The following is a 15667-nucleotide window of genomic DNA, read 5'->3' as shown; positions in this document are numbered from 1 at the left end:
GAATACCCTTTATTTCTTTTTCTTGCCTGATTGCTCTGGCTAGAACTTCCAGTACTATATTGAATAGGAGTGGTGAAAGAGGGCATCCTTGTCTAGTGCCGGATTTCAAACGGAATGCTTCCAGTTTCTGCCCATTCAGTATGATATTGGCTGTTGGTTTGTTGTAAATAGCTTTTATTACTTTGAGATACGTTCCATCGATACCGAGTTTATTCAGAGTTTTTAGCCTAATGGACTGTTGAATTTTGTCGAATGCCTTCTCTGCATCAGTTGAGATAATTGTGTGGTTTTTGTTTTTGGTTCTGTTTATGTGGTGAATTACGTTTATAGACTTGCATATGTTGAACCAGCCTTGCATTCCCAGGATGAATCCTACTTGATCATAATGGATAAGTTTTTTTGATTTGCTGTTACAATCGACTTGCCAATATTTTATTGAAGATTTTTACATCTGTGTTCATCATGGATATTGGCCTGAAGTTTTCTTTTCTTGTTGGGTCTCTGCCGGGTTTTCGTATCAGGATGATGTTGGTCTCATAAAATGATTTGGGAAGGATTCCCTCTTTTTGGATTATTTGGAATAGTTTCAGAAGGAATGGTAACAGCTCCTTTTCATTTGTCTGGTAGAATTCATCTTTGAACCTATCTCGACCTGAACTTTTTTTGTGTGGTAGGCTCTTAATTGCTGCCTCGACTTCTGACCTTGTTATTGGTCTATTCACAGTTTCAGCTTCCTTCTGATTTAGGCTTGGGAGGACACAGGAGTCCAGGAATTTATCCATTTCTTCCAGGTTTACTAGTTTATGTGCATAGAGTTGTTTGTAATATTCTCTGATGATGGTTTGAGTTTCTGTGGAATCTGTGGTGATTTTCCCTTTGTCATTTTTTATTGCATCTATTTGGTTGTTCTCTCTTTTCTTTTTTATCAATCTTGCTAGTGGTTTGTCTATTTTGTCAATCTTTCTGAGAAACCAGTTCTTGGATTTATTGATTTTTTGAAGGGTTTTTCGTGTCTCTATCTCCTTCAGTTCAGCTCTGATCTTAGTTATTTCTTGTCTTCTGCTAGGTTTTGAGTTTTTTTGATCTTGCTCCTCTAGCTCTTTCAATTTTGATGATAGGGTGTCAATTTTGGATCTCTCCATTCTCCTCATATGGGCACTTATTGCTATATATTTTCCTCTAGAGACTGCTTTAAATGTGTCCCAGAGATTCTGGGATGTTGTGTCTTTGTACTCATTGGTTTAGAAGAACTTCTTTATTTCTGCCTTCATTTCATTTTTTATCCAGTCAACATTCAAGAGCCAGTTGTTCAGTTTTCAGGAAGCTGTGTGATTCTGGGTTGGTTTCTGAATTCTGAGTTCTAACTTGATTGCACTATGGTCTGAGAGACTGTTTGTTATGATTTCAGTTGTTTTGCATTTGCTGAGGGGTGCTTTACTTTCAATTACATGGTCAATTTTAGAGTAGGTGTGATGTGGTGCTGAGAAGAATGTATATTCTGTGGATTTGGCGTGGAGAGTTCTGTAGATGTCTATCAGGTTTGCTTGTTCCAGGTCTGAGTTCAAGCCCTGGATATTCTTGTTAATTTTTTGTCTGGTTGATCTGTCTAATATTGACAGTGGAGTGTTAAAGTCTCCCACTATTATTGTGTGGGAGTCTAAGTCTCTTTGTAAGTCATTAAGAACTTGCCTTATGTATCTGGGTTCTCCTGTATTGGGTTCGTATATGTTTAGGATCGTTAGCTCTTCTTGTTGTATAGATCCTTTTATTATTATGTAATGGCCTTCTTTGTCTCTTTTGATCTTTGTTGCCTTAAAGTCTATTTTATCAGAGATGAGAATTGCAACTCCTGCTTCTTCTTGCTCTCCATTTGCTTGGTAAATCTTTCTTCATCCCTTTATTTTGAGCCTTTGTGTATCCTTGCATGTGAGATGGGTTTTCTAGATACAGCGCACTGATGGGTTTTTGATTTTTATCCAATTTGCCAGTCTGTGTCTTTTGATTGGTGCATTTAGTCCATTTACATTTAGGGTTAATATTGTTATGTGTGAATTTGATGCTGCCATTTTGATGCTAGCTGGCTGTTTTGCTTGTTAGTTGTTGTAGATTCTTCATTATGTTGATGATCTCTAGCATTTAGTGTGATTTTGGAATGGCTGGTACTGGTTGTTTTTTTCTATGTGTAGTGCCTTTTTCAGGAGCTCTTGTAAAGGAGGCCTGGTGGTGACAAAATCTCTGAGTACTTGCTTGTTCGCAAAGGATTTTATTTTTCCTTCACTTCTTAAGCTCCGTTTGGCTGGATATGAAATTCTGGGTTGAAAGTTCTTTTCTTTAAGGATGTTGGCCCCCACTCTCTTCTTGCTTGTAGTGTTTCTGCTGAGAGATCTGCTGTGAGTCTGATGGGCTTCCCTTTGTGGGTGACCTGATCTTTCTCTCTGGGTGCCCTTAGTATTTTCTTTATTTCAATCCTGGTGAATCTGATGATTATGTGCCTTGTGGTTGCTCTTCTTGCGGAATATCTTTGTGGTGTTCTCTGTATTTCCTGGACTTAAATATTGGCCGACCATGCAAGGTTGGGGAAGTTTTCCTGGATAATGTCCTGAAGAGGATTTTCCACCTTGTATTCATTCTCTTCGTCACATTCCGGTACACCTATCAAATGTAGATTAGGTCTCTTCACATAGTCCCGCATTTTTTGGAGAATTTGTTCATTCCTTTTTGTGGTTTTTTTCTCTAATCTTGCCTTCTCGTTTTATTTCATTGAGTTGATCTTCAACCACTTATATCCTTTCTTCTGCTTGGTCAATTTGGCTGTTGAAGCTTGTGCATGCTTCATGAAGTTCTCGTGTTGTGTTTTTAGCTCCATTAATTCACTCATAGTCCTCTTCAAGTTGTCCGTTCTTGTTATTATTTTGTCAAATCTTTTATCAAGGTTCTTAGTTTTTTTGCATTGGGTTAGAACATGTTTTTTTTAGCTCACAGAAGTTTCTCATTACCCACTTTTTGAAGTCTGATTTTGTCATTTCATCACAGTCATTCTCCATCCAGCTTTGTTCTTTTGCTGGTGAGGAGTTGTGATCCCTTGCAGGAGGAGAGGTGTTCTGGTTTTGGGTTGTTTCATTTTTTTTTGCACTGGTTTCTTCCCATCTTTGTGGAATTATTCACATGTCATCTGTGTAGTTGCTGATTTTCAGATTGGGTCTCTGAGTGGATTTCCAGATTTTTGATGATGAAATTATTTCTGTTTCTTAGTTTTCCTTCTAACAGTCTGGCCTTTCTGCTGTAAGACTGCTGAGGTCCATTCCAGGCCCTGCTTGCCTGGGGATCAACTGCAGCAGCTGCAGAACAGTAAGGGTTGCTACCAGTTTCTTTTTCTGCTTTGTCCCAGAATCATGCCTGCCAAATGTCAGTTTCATCAATCCTTTGTGAGGTGACTCTTTGGATATACGGGGTCAGGGAGCTGCTTGAGGAAACAGTCTATTCTTTATAGGAGCTCAAGTGCTAGCTGTGAGCTTCATTGTTCATTCAGAGCTGTTAGGCAGGTACGTTTAAGTCTACTGCAGCAGAACTCACAAACTCCCTTTTTTTCCCTAGGTTGTCTGTCCCAGGGAGTTAGGGCTCTATTTATGAGTATTCATTGTGCTGCTGCTTTTTTTTTTTTTTTTTTCTTATTCAGGGCTGCCCTGCTCAGCAAGGAGGCAGCCTAGTCACTGTCTGCCTGCAGTGGCTTTGTTGCACTGCTGTGGGCTCCACCCTGCTGCCATGTGAACTTCCTTGCAGTTCTGTTTATATGGGTGTGCTTAGAACTCCCTCGGCAATGGTGGCTCCCCTGTGTAATGGCAGACTCTTTCTGTTATGGTGGGTTTCCTTGGCAATTGCAGGCTGCGTCAGGAATGCTGGACTACCTTCGTAGGGGTGAAGTGCCTCGGTAATGGTGGACACCCCTCGTCCACTGAGCTGCACAGTCCTGGGTTCAGCTGTGCTTGCCGTGAAACTCTCAACCATGAGCATTTTCAATTGCTGGGGTTTTTTGTTTGTTTCTGTGGGGTGGGACCCAACGAGCCTGATCACCTTGCTTCCTGCCTGAGAGTTTTTTTCTTTTTTAAGTTGAATGGTTGACTCTCTCCCAGGTGTTCCAGTAGCCTGCTGAAAGGATGCTGGGATCTGTGTGATTTCCCATGTGGCGACCCAGTGCGCCTGCTGAAACAACGGTGCTGCCTGGGAATCTTCTGGTCTGGCTTTCTGTTTCAGACCCATTTAATCAGATGAATGGGTGAATCTGTTTTCTCAGAGCCCCAATTTCCACCTTAAAAGGGCAAGCAGACCAGTGTATTTTGTATGGAGAGCCACTGTGCCGGGGCACTGGCAAAACAGCTGCACCAGCTGAAACAGCCACGCTGGCCAAAACAGCTGTTCTGGTGACCCATGGGGCTCCTCCTCCTGGGAATCTCCCAGTCTGTGGTCAACAAAGATCTGTCTTGAAATGCAGCATCCACTTACCCTCTGCACTTTGGGAGCTGCAATCCTCAGCTGCTCCTAAAGGGCCATCTTGGATCTTCTCCAGCTTTATTCTTTTAGCTCAGGATTTTCTTGGCCATATCGATGCTTTTTTTGGCGCCATATGAATTTTAAAGTAGTTTTTTTCTAATTCTGTGAAGAATATCAATTGTAGTTTAATGGGAAAAGCATTGAGTCTTTGAATTAGTTTAGGCAGTATGACCATTTTCACAATAGTGATTCTGTCCATGAGCATGGAATGTTTTTTTCATTTGTTTTTGTCCTCTCTGATTTTCTTGAGCAGTGGTTTGTAGTTCTCTTTGAAGAGCTCCTTGATTTTCCTTGTTAGCTGTATTCCTAGGTATTTTATTCTCTTCATAGTAATTGTGAATGAGAGTTCATTCCTGACTTGGCTCTCTGCTTGTCTAATGTGGATAAAAAGGAATGCTTGTGATTTTTGCATGTTGATTTTGTATTCTGAGACTTTGCTGAAGTTGCTTATCAGGTTAAGAAGCTTTTAGGTTGAAGTAATAGAAATTTTTAAAATATAAGATTATGTTATCTGCAGAGACAGTTTGACTTCCTCTCTTCCTATCTGAATACTTTGTATTTCTTTCTCTTACCTGACTTCCCTGGCTAGGAATCCCAATACTATGTTTAATAGGAATGATGAGAAAGAACACCCTTGTCTTGTGCTGGTTTTCAAGGGAAAATGCTTCCAGCTTTTGCCCATTCAGTGTGATATGGCTGTGGATTTGTTCTAAATGGCTTTTATTATTCTGAGTTATGTTCCATCAATACCTAGCTTATTGAGAGTTTTTAACATGAACAGATGTTGAATTTTATCAAAGGCCTTTTATGCATCTATTAAGATAATGATGTGGTTTTTGTCTTTAGTTCTGTTTACATGATTAATTATGTTTATTGATTCACATATGTTTTACCAGCCTTGTATCCCAGGGATGAAGCCAACTTGATTGTGGTAGATAAGCTTTTTGATGTACTGTTGGATTTGGTTTGCAGTATTTTATTGAGGATTTTTGCTTTGATGTTCATCAGGATATTGATCTGAAGTTTTCTTTCTTAGTTGTATCTCTGCCAAGTTTTGGTATCAGGATGATGCTGGCCTCATCAAATGATTGAAAGAGGAGTCCTTCCTTTTAATTTGTTTGGAATAATTTCAGAATAAATGATACAAGCTCCTCTTTGTACCTCTGGTAGAATTCAGCTGTAAATCTGTCTGGTCCTGGACTTTTTTTGGTTGGTAGGCTATTTATTACTGCCTCAGTTTCAAAACTCATTATTTGTCTATTCAGCAGTTTAACTTCTTCCTGGTTCTGTCTTGGGAGGGTATATGTGTCTGAGAATTTATCAGTTTTTTCTGGATTTTCTAATTTATTTGCACAGAGTTGTTTATAGCATTTCCTGATAATTGTGTGCATTCCTGTGGGATCAGTGGTAATATCCCCTTTATTATTTTTTATTGTATCTTTTTGATTCTTCCCTTTTTATTAGTTTAGGTAGTGGTCTATTTTATTTATTCTTAAAAAAAAAGCTCCTGGATTTGTTAAACTGTTTGAATGTGTTTTCATGTCTTTATCCTCACCTTCAGTTCTGCTCTGATCTTGGTTATTACTTGTCTTCTGCTAGCTTTGGGGTAATTGTTTGTTCTTGGTTCTCCAGTTGTGATATTATGGTGTTGATTTGATATCTTACTAGTTTTTTAATATGGGTGTTTAGTTCTATAAATTTTCCTCTTAACACTGATTTTTCTGTGACCCAGAGATTCTGGTATATTGTTTCTTTGTTCTCATTGATTTCAAAGAACTTCTTGATTTCTGCCTTAATTTAATTACCCAGGAGTAATTCAGGAGCATGTTGTGGCATTTCTACTTAGTGTGTGGTTTTGGCTGTGTCTTAATTTTTAGTTTTAATTTGATTGCTCTGTGGTCTGAGAGACTGTTATTTTAGGGTTTTTTTTGCATTTGCTGAGGAGTGTTTTACTTCAAATTATATGATCAATTTTACAGTAAGTCCCATGAGGAGCTGATAATAATATATATTCTGTTGTTTCAGGATGGAGAGTTCTGTAGATATCCCATTCCCTTAAACCAGAGCTGAGTTGGAGTCCTGAAAATCCTTGTCAACTTTCTGCCTCAGTGATGTGATATTGACAGCATGGTATTAAAGTCTCCTATTATTATTGTATGGGAGCCTAAATCTTTTTGTAGATTTTTAAGAACTTGTTTATGAATTTTGTTGTTCTTGTATTGGGGCATAGATATTTAGGATACTTAGCTCATCTTGTTGACTTGAACTTTTGCCATTATATAATGTCCTTCTTTGTCTTTTGATCTTTGTTGGTTTAAAGTCTGTTTTGTCAGAAACTAGGATTTTAGCCCCTGCTTTTTTCTGCTTTATATTTGTTTGGTAGATTTTCCCCTCATCCTTTTATTTTTAGCCTATGTGTGTTTATGCAGGTGAGATGGTTCTCTTGAATACAGCACACCCACAGGTCTTGACTCTACCCAGCTTGCCATTCTGTGCCTTTTAATGGGGCATTTAGCTCACTTACATTTAAGGTTAATATTGTTATGTGTGAATTTGATTCTGTCATCATGATGCTAACTAGTTATTTTGCAGACTTGTTGATGTGGTTGCTTTATAGTTTTACTGGTCTTTGTACTTCTTGTGATTTTGTAGTTGCAGGTAACTTTTTAATTTTTTTCCTTTTCATATTTAGTGCTTCCATTAGGAGCTCTTGCAAGGTGGACCTGGTGGTGATAAATTCCCTCAGCATTTGCTTGTCTGAAAATAATTTTATTTCTTTTTCACTTATGAAGCTTTGTTTGGCCATATATGAAATTCTGGGTTGGGTATTCTTTTGTTTAAGAATGTTAAATATTGGCCCACAATCTTTTCTGGCTTGTAGGGTTCCTGCTGAGAGGTCTGATGTTAGTCTGATAGGCTTTTCTCTGTAGGTTACCTGGCCTTTTTCTCTGGCTGCCTTTAATGATTTTTCTTTTATTTGGACCAACATTTTTTCTTTCATTTCAACCTTACAGAATCTGATATTATGTGCCTTTGGATTTATCTTCTTATGGAATATCTTCCTGGAGTTCTCTGGATTTCCTGAATTTGAATGTTGGCCTGTCTTGCTAGGTTGGGGATTTTCTCCTCGATGATATCTTGAAGTATGTTTTCCAGATTGGTTCTCTTCTCCCTGTTTCTTTCAGGTACTTCAGTGAGTAAGAGGTTTGGTTTTTTTGCCTAACCCTATAGGTCCTGGAGGTTTTGTTCATTGCATTTTTTCCCCCAATCTTTTCTGCCTGTCTTGTTTCAGCAGGATAGTCTTCAAGCTCTGAAGTTCTTTCCTCCACTTGGTCTATTTAGCTATTGAAAATTGTGGGTGCACTGTGAAGTTCTCATGTTGTGTTTTTCAACTCCATCAATTCATTTATGTTTCTCTCTAAACTGGTTATTCTAGTTAATAGCTCCTGTAATGTTATATTATGGTTCTTAGCTTCTTTGCGTTAGGTTAATACATGCTCCTTTAGCTCAGTGAAGTTCATTATTACCCATCTTCTGAAGCCTACTTCTGTCAATTTTTGCATCTCAGCCTCTGCCCAGTTCTGTGCCTTTGCCAAAGAGGTGTTGCAATAATTTGCAGGAGAAGAAGTACTCTGGCTTTTTGAGTTTTCAATGTTTTTTCATTGATTCTTACTCATATTCTTGAATTTATCTAGCTTTCATCTTTGAGGCTGCTGACTTTTGGATGGAGTTTTTGTGGGGACATTTTTGTAAATGTGTTGCTGCTATTTGTTATTCTTTTAACAGTCAGGCACCTCTTCTGGTTTGTTAGGGGTCCACTCCAGACCCTATTTGCCTGGGCCCCTCCCATACCTGGAGGTGTCACCAGTGGAGGCTACAGAACAGCAGAGATGGCTGCCTGCTTCTTCCTGTGGAAACTCCATCCCAGAGGTGCACCAACCTTATACCAGCAGGAATGGTCCTAAATAAGGTGTCTGGCCACTCTTTTTGGGGACTCTTACCTGATCAGGAGACATGGGATCAGGAATCCACTTAACGAAGTACTCTGGCTGCCCTTTGGCAGAAGGGGTGCACTGTGGTGGGGAATCTGACTCATCTGCCCTTCCCAGGTTCCTCAGAGCCATAAGGGGGAAAGATTAATTCTACTGATCCATGGGACCATAACTGCCCCTTCCCCAAGGGGCTTGGTCCCAGGGAGATGAGAGTTCTGTCTGTAAACACCTAGCTGGAGTTTCTGAAATTCTTGCAGGGAGGTCCCACCCATGAGGAGGGATGGGCCAGGGTCCAGCCTAAAGAGGCTGCCTGGCCATGATCTGCCACAGCTGCTGCACTGCCCTGTGGAGTATTTCTCCTGGGTCCAGACTTTCCAGTCTTCCTGGCACCAGCAGGGAAAAAGTGGCAGATTGGAGCTGCAATTATGGCTGCCACTCATTTCCACAGGATTCAGTCATGTTAGGCAGCAGGCAGCTGTAGTAATGGCAGCTGCCAGTCCCCTCAGGGACTTGGTAATCTTAAACAGTCTCCAGCTGAGTCGCTGCTGAGAATCCATACAACTCTGTGCTCAGGACCCAAGGCCCTGGTCTCCTGGGCTCAAAAAAGGGATTTCCTGATTTGAAGGTTGCACAGATCCTTGGAAAAAGCATAGTTTTCTGGGTGGAGTAGTACAATCACTCCCCACCTTGCGTGGCTGGAGGTGGGAGCTCCCCTTGCTTTCAGCTCCCAGCTGGGCCATTACTCCACTCTGCTTTTTCTTGCTGCTATTCAGTACTAATGAGAGAACTTGGATACTTCAGTTGCTGGTGTAGGACTCACTTGCAGTTTTTTTCTTCTCTTGTCATTTTCATTCTTCTCAGTGGGAGCCTCTGGCTGCAGCTATTTCCAGTCAATCATCTTGGTCTCTCCCCACAACAATATTTTTTTATAGAGAGTTATTCAGTGAAGATTGAATAAATGGATGAACAGATGGAAGGCTAAAAATATCTTAGATTATTAAATGATAGTTAATATGGATATAGGAATAAGATTATTTTTCCAAGGCTCACATGTTATAGAAAAAATCCTTCATCTCTCAGGTACAGTGGTGGTAGAAATAAGTTACAAATGAAAGTGTAATTATTAAATATAATAAATCAAGTTGTATAAAGCTATTGACTAATCACTTATTAGAGTTAGCAAATACACAGCACAAGTGTTGTTATATCCTTTTCTTTACCTATAGCAATTATTCTAAGAAACCCTATTACTCTGTTTTGGGGGATTCAGTTAAAATCTGAGAATCTTTATGTAGTTGTTGTAACCACTACCCATCAGTTGGACATTGAATATAAGGTGAAACCTGTTTGATATAAAGGCTCTAGTTTATATTTAATAAAAACCAGGAATAAAGTAGTTACTAGTTCAAGGAATAATTCTAGTTCTGCCTCATTACTGAAACCTGGCAGTTCTTACACTTTTCTTCTTAATCATCAAAGTGACTATGTAATATTTAAGTTTACTTTTTTTTACTTGAACCCCTATATTTGTGTCTTCTTTAATGGGATTAGTGTTTTCTTCACTGTCCCAGTAATTCTAAAAGGATTATCTTAATCCTCTTTAAAGTGAGTTTTTTCTCTCTACCTAGGATTGAATTGAAAATTGATTCTTCATTGCCTTGAAACATGACCATCAAGTTATTTCCTGTGCAACATCATTAAATATCCCTTGGCAACAGCAATTCTAGATTTTAGGTTTTAATCAAAATTTTCTGATGATACATGTTACACATTAATTATATTGTCAATTAACTTTGTAATCGCTTATGTAACAGCAGGGCTTTTAAATTTTTGCATGTAGTGTGTAGTGTGCTTTGAATAATAGATGAAGTTTTGTTCAAAGAAACAGGCTGTTCAAAACTTCAGTGAATGAGACTGAGAATATAAATTGGACACACTGGATGTTCACTTTTTAATTCTTATATGCAGAAGTACAAGACAATATCATATTAGAAATTTGTCATTCACTTCAAAAAAATTATTTATCTGTCTGACAAGAGATAGCTGTGAACTTATCCTTTTTCTCTTTTGAAGAGTGACAAAAGAGCATGATTAGGCCAAGCTAGAAGGAGTGATAGTGTTAATGGAAGATTCTGGTAAATTACCATATTTCATATATAGAAGTCATAGTTTCATTGGCTATGGAACAGGTCCTAAAGCTAGTCAAAAAGCCCATCATGAAGATGAGAACAGAACAATAGTATTAAGGGAAGAGTACAGTGGATCTCTGACTTTATAAGTTTTCTTTTTACTGCTTAGATGCCAATCATCTGAATAAAAACTAATTTATCATCTCATTTATGACTTTTCTATGAACTCTGACATTTATGTGTTTGAAGCAAATATGATCTTTATGTATTTGAAGCAAATATAAAATTTGTGAAATATGATAATATGAAATTTATGTATTTGAATCAAATATGATTTTAAAAATAGAAAAAAATGTAGCTTAGTGGAAAGATGTTAATTTTGTAACCTAGCAGGAAAGGATTTGAATCCCATTTTTGCAGCTTATTAGCTATAAATCTTTTTTTTTTTTTTTTTTAAATTTTTTATTGGATTATAGGTTTTGGGGTACATGAGCAGAGCATGCAAGACAGTTGCGTAGGTACACACATGGCAGTGTGCTTTGCTTTTCTTCTCCCCTTCACCCACATTTGGCATTTCTCCCCAGGCTATCCCTCCCCACCTCCCCCTCCCACTGGCCCTCCCCTTTTCCCCCCAATAGACCCCAGTGTTTAGTACTCCCCTTTCTGTGTCCATGTGTTCTCATTTTTCATCACCCACCTATGAGTGAGAATATGCGGTGTTTCATTTTCTGTTCTTGTGTCAGTTTGCTGAGGATGATGTTCTCCAGATTCATCCATGTCCCTACAAACGACACAAACTCATCATTTCTGATTGCTGCATAATATTCCATGGTGTATATGTGCCACATTTTTCCAATCCAGTCTATTATCAATGGGCATTTGGGTTGCTTCCAGGTCTTTGCTATTGTAAACAGTGCTGCAATGAACATTCGTGTACATGTGTCCTTATAGTAGAACGATTTATAGTCTTTTGGATATATACCCAGTAATGGGATTGCTGGGTCAAATGGAATTTCTATTTCTAAGGCCTTGAGGAATCGCCACACTGTCTTCCACAATGGTTGAACTAATTTACACTCCCACCAACAGTGTAAAAGTGTTCCTTTTTCTCCACATCCTCTCCAGCATCTGTTGTCTCCAGATTTTTTAATGATCGCCATTCTAACTGGCGTGAGATGGTATCTCAATGTGGTTTTGATTTGCATCTCTCTGATGACCAGTGATGATGAGCATTTTTTCATATGATTGTTGGCCTCATATATGTCTTCTTTCGTAAAGTATCTGTTCATATCCTTTGCCCACTTTTGAATGGGCTTGTTTGTTTTTTTCCTGTAAATCTGCTTCAGTTCTTTGTAAATTCTGGATATCAGCCCTTTGTCAGATGGGTAGACTGCGAAAATTTTTTCCCATTCTGTTGGTTGCCGATCCACTCTAGTGACTGTTTCTTTTGCCGTGCAGAAGCTGTGGAGTTTGATTAGGTCCCATTTGTCTATTTTGGCTTTTGTTGCCAATGCTCTTGGTGTTTTGTTCATGAAGTCCTTGCCTACTCCTATGTCCTGGATAGTTTTGCCTAGATTTCCTTCTAGGGTTTTTATGGTGCCAGGTCTTATGTTTAAGTCTTTAATCCATCTGGAGTTAATTTTAGTGTAAGGTGTCAGGAAGGGGTCCAGTTTCTGCTTTCTGCACATGGCTAGCCAGTTTTCCCAACACCATTTGTTAAATAGGGAATCCTTTCCCCATTGCTTGTTTTTGTCAGGTTTATCAAAGATTGTATAGTTGTAGCTATGTTGTGTTGCCTCTGGTGCCTCTGTTTTGTTCCATTGGTCTATATCTCTGTTTTGGTACCAGTACCATGCTGTTTTGATTACTGTAGCCTTGTAGTATAGTTTGAAATCCGGTAGTGTGATGCCCCCCGCTGTGTTCTTTTTGCTTAGAATTGACTTGGCTATGCGGGCTCTCTTTTGGTTCCATATGAAGTTCATGGTGGTTTTTTCCAGTTCTGTGAAGAAAGTCAATGGTAGCTTGATGGGGATAGCGTTGATTCTGTAAATTACTTTGGGCAGTATAGCCATTTTCACGATATTAATTCTTCCTAACCATGAACATGGAATGTTTCTCCATCTGTTTGTGTCCTCTCTGATTTCGTTGAGCAGTGGTTTGTAGTTCTCCTTGAAGAGGTCCCTTACGTTCCTTGTGAGTTGTATTCCAAGGTATTTTATTCTTTTTGTAGCAATTGCGAATGGCAGTTCGCTCTTGATTTGGCTTTCTTTAAGTCTGTTATTGGTGTAGACGAATGCTTGTGATTTTTGCACATTGATTTTATATCCTGAGACTTTGCTGAAGTTGTTTATCAGTTTCAGGAGTTTTTGGGCTGAGGCGATGGGGTCTTCTAGGTATACTATCATGTCGTCTGCAAATAGAGACAATTTGGCTTCCACCTTTCCTATTTGAGTACCCTTTATTTCTTTTTCTTGCCTGATTGCTCTGGCTAGAACTTCCAGTACTATATTGAATAGGAGTGGTGAGAGAGGGCATCCTTGTCTATTAGCTATAAATCTTAGGCAAGTAAACAAAAAAAATTCAGCCACAGTTTCATTTTTGTAAAACAAATATATATATCTGTCTTGCCATTTTCAGAATTAGAAATAATGTAAATGCCCATATTGGCACTTATTAATAGTGCTTATTATTATTGTTTTTAATGCTATAGTATTATTTATTCTATACTTTAAATGAATAACTACATGCTATACTTGAGTATATAGTAAATTGTATTGTTTATATAGCTATCACTACATAATACATGTAAGGAAAATATAATGCTGACCATATGCAAAATTTAGATATTTTAATTATAATTTTCTTTCTTTCAGAATTACTTACTGTCATCTACCTTTCCAGAGTAAATGGCTTTATGTTGGAACAGAAAGAGGAAATACACACATTGTAAATATTGAATCTTTCATTCTTTCTGGATATGTTATCATGTGGAACAAGGCAATTGAACTGTAAGTTTGAACTTGGACATCACTTTATTGGCTTAAATACTTTATACAGTTTTGTAACATATAGGTCAAATTACAGTTATTTGATACATCTATTAATAATTTATAATGAATTTGAGTGAGAAGTTTAGTAAAATAACTTAAAGCCATAAAGGCTTTAAAAAATACATATTATAATATTTTAGGCTTTCCAAATACCATAAATAATTAAAGTTTATATCTAAAAATTTGATAACAGTATAATAAGGCTTATTCTACAAGTTAGTCATGGAAATCTCACTTTGTTATAATCACTTATACAAGTTATAGCCACTTTCAGTGAGAATGAATTGTGTTATGTAAAAATAATCATGACTGCTGCATATGATTTTAATGCTTTTAGCTTTCTCTTTTCTTGCCTCATTAAAATACTGTTCTGGGCTCAAATATTTTATGTTATGATATATATGGTTTTTTTGGGTATATGATTGATAGTGATGACCACTTTGGCTTTGGCACTGATGTTTAAGTTTCTGTGCATATAAAATGTGAATTTTTCCAAATATCATACTTTGTGGAATTTCAAGCCATCTGTATTAGGCCATTTTGCATCGCTATAAAGGAATCCCTGAGACAGAATAATTTATACAGAAAAGAGGTTGAATTGGCTTATGGTTCTGGTGAAGCATGATGCTGGCATCTTCTCAGCTTTCAGGGAGGCCTCAGGAAGCTAACAGTTATGGTGGGAGGTGAAAGGGGAGCAGGCATGTCATATGGTGAAAGCAGGAACAAAAGGAGAGTTGTGGGGGTGCCACACACTTATAAAAAACCAGATCTCACAAGAATATACACACTATTGCAAGAACTCACTTACTATGGCAAGAACTCACTATCACAAGAAGATCCCTAAGGAGGTGGTGCTAAACCATTCAAAAGAAATACACCTCCCATGATCCAAATACCTCCCACCAGGTCATACCTTCAGCATTAGGGATTGCAATTCAACATGAGATTTGGGTAGGAATGAATATTCAAACTATATCACCATCTATTCATAGTATATACATAAGCAATTCTTCTAGCAAAATTATTAATCAGAAAAACAACTTTTATTTAACACGTTTATACTCTGTACATATTAGGTCCTTGATAAGATGTTTGTCTTGAAGCGGGCTTATTTTCTGCATTATAGTTAGTCTAATTTACAAAGTTATTCTGCAAAATTCTGATTAAAACACCCTGTTTTAGGAAATAAATCTTTTACCTAATCTTAATGTTTTAGTATGCATGTATAAGGAAGGTTGTTACTATTTATACTCTTGATAGTCCTTTTGTATTACGTCTGAATGGGTCTTTTATTAATGCTCCCTCATTAGATTAGGAACTGCTCCAGAGTAGAATTTTTGTTTATTGTTCTTTTCTTGTTCTTCATACTTGGCTTATCTCTGTGCTTTCCAAAGTCAATACTAAATGATTAATGATATTAATGAAGCATTAATATGAATACTTGTTACATACTACTCTTGACTTACAGCTTTTATTTATGTTTTCAAGATAATTGGTTTGAGCTATTTTTCTCTTGTTTCATTGTTCTGTGTGAATATTTCTAAAAACATTTATCCATAAACAATTACGTTTCTCCCAAAAGTTACTTTATTAGGTATTTGGGAGGGTCATTTCCCCCTGTAATCCTAGTCCTATAAAAGCAATAAAGAGGGCTGAATTTAGTATTTTATATAATATTGTTTCAGGATATTGATAAAAACATACAAGCTTAGATAAACAAGAGAAGATTCAGTTATAAAACTTTTAAACAAATTCAATATTAGTGAAACATACATAGACGCATCATTTGTGTTCAGGTTGAATGCTACTAAAGTAATTGAGAAAAGTTTACTATCTTAAGCAAATCAAATATTTCACCACTCTTGCGATGTTGTTCCTATATTTATTTACATAACAAATCCTTTCATGGTTCAGATTAGCACCTAAACTAATGACTTATACTTTATAT

At 37.5% G+C, this 15667-nt stretch overlaps 1 protein-coding gene across 20 annotated transcripts in view; it reads left to right on the top strand.

The window, feature by feature from the left end:
• The window catches only part of STXBP5L (syntaxin binding protein 5L), a 452700-nt gene that overhangs the window by 162674 nt on the left and 274359 nt on the right, over positions 1 to 15667 (top strand). For all 20 annotated transcript variants that reach the window (XM_078352051.1, XM_078352048.1, XM_035274086.3 and 17 more), the window contains one exon: positions 13543 to 13677. In XM_078352051.1, the coding sequence (XP_078208177.1) occupies positions 13543 to 13677 (135 nt within the window). The remainder of the gene's footprint in view (positions 1 to 13542; positions 13678 to 15667) is intronic.

This window comes from Callithrix jacchus, chromosome 15 (assembly GCF_049354715.1).
Source record: "Callithrix jacchus isolate 240 chromosome 15, calJac240_pri, whole genome shotgun sequence".
In the NCBI taxonomy this organism is placed as follows: Eukaryota; Metazoa; Chordata; class Mammalia; order Primates; family Cebidae; genus Callithrix; species Callithrix jacchus.
Note: the sequence above shows the minus strand (reverse complement) of the source record. Positions and strands in the feature narration are given on the sequence as shown.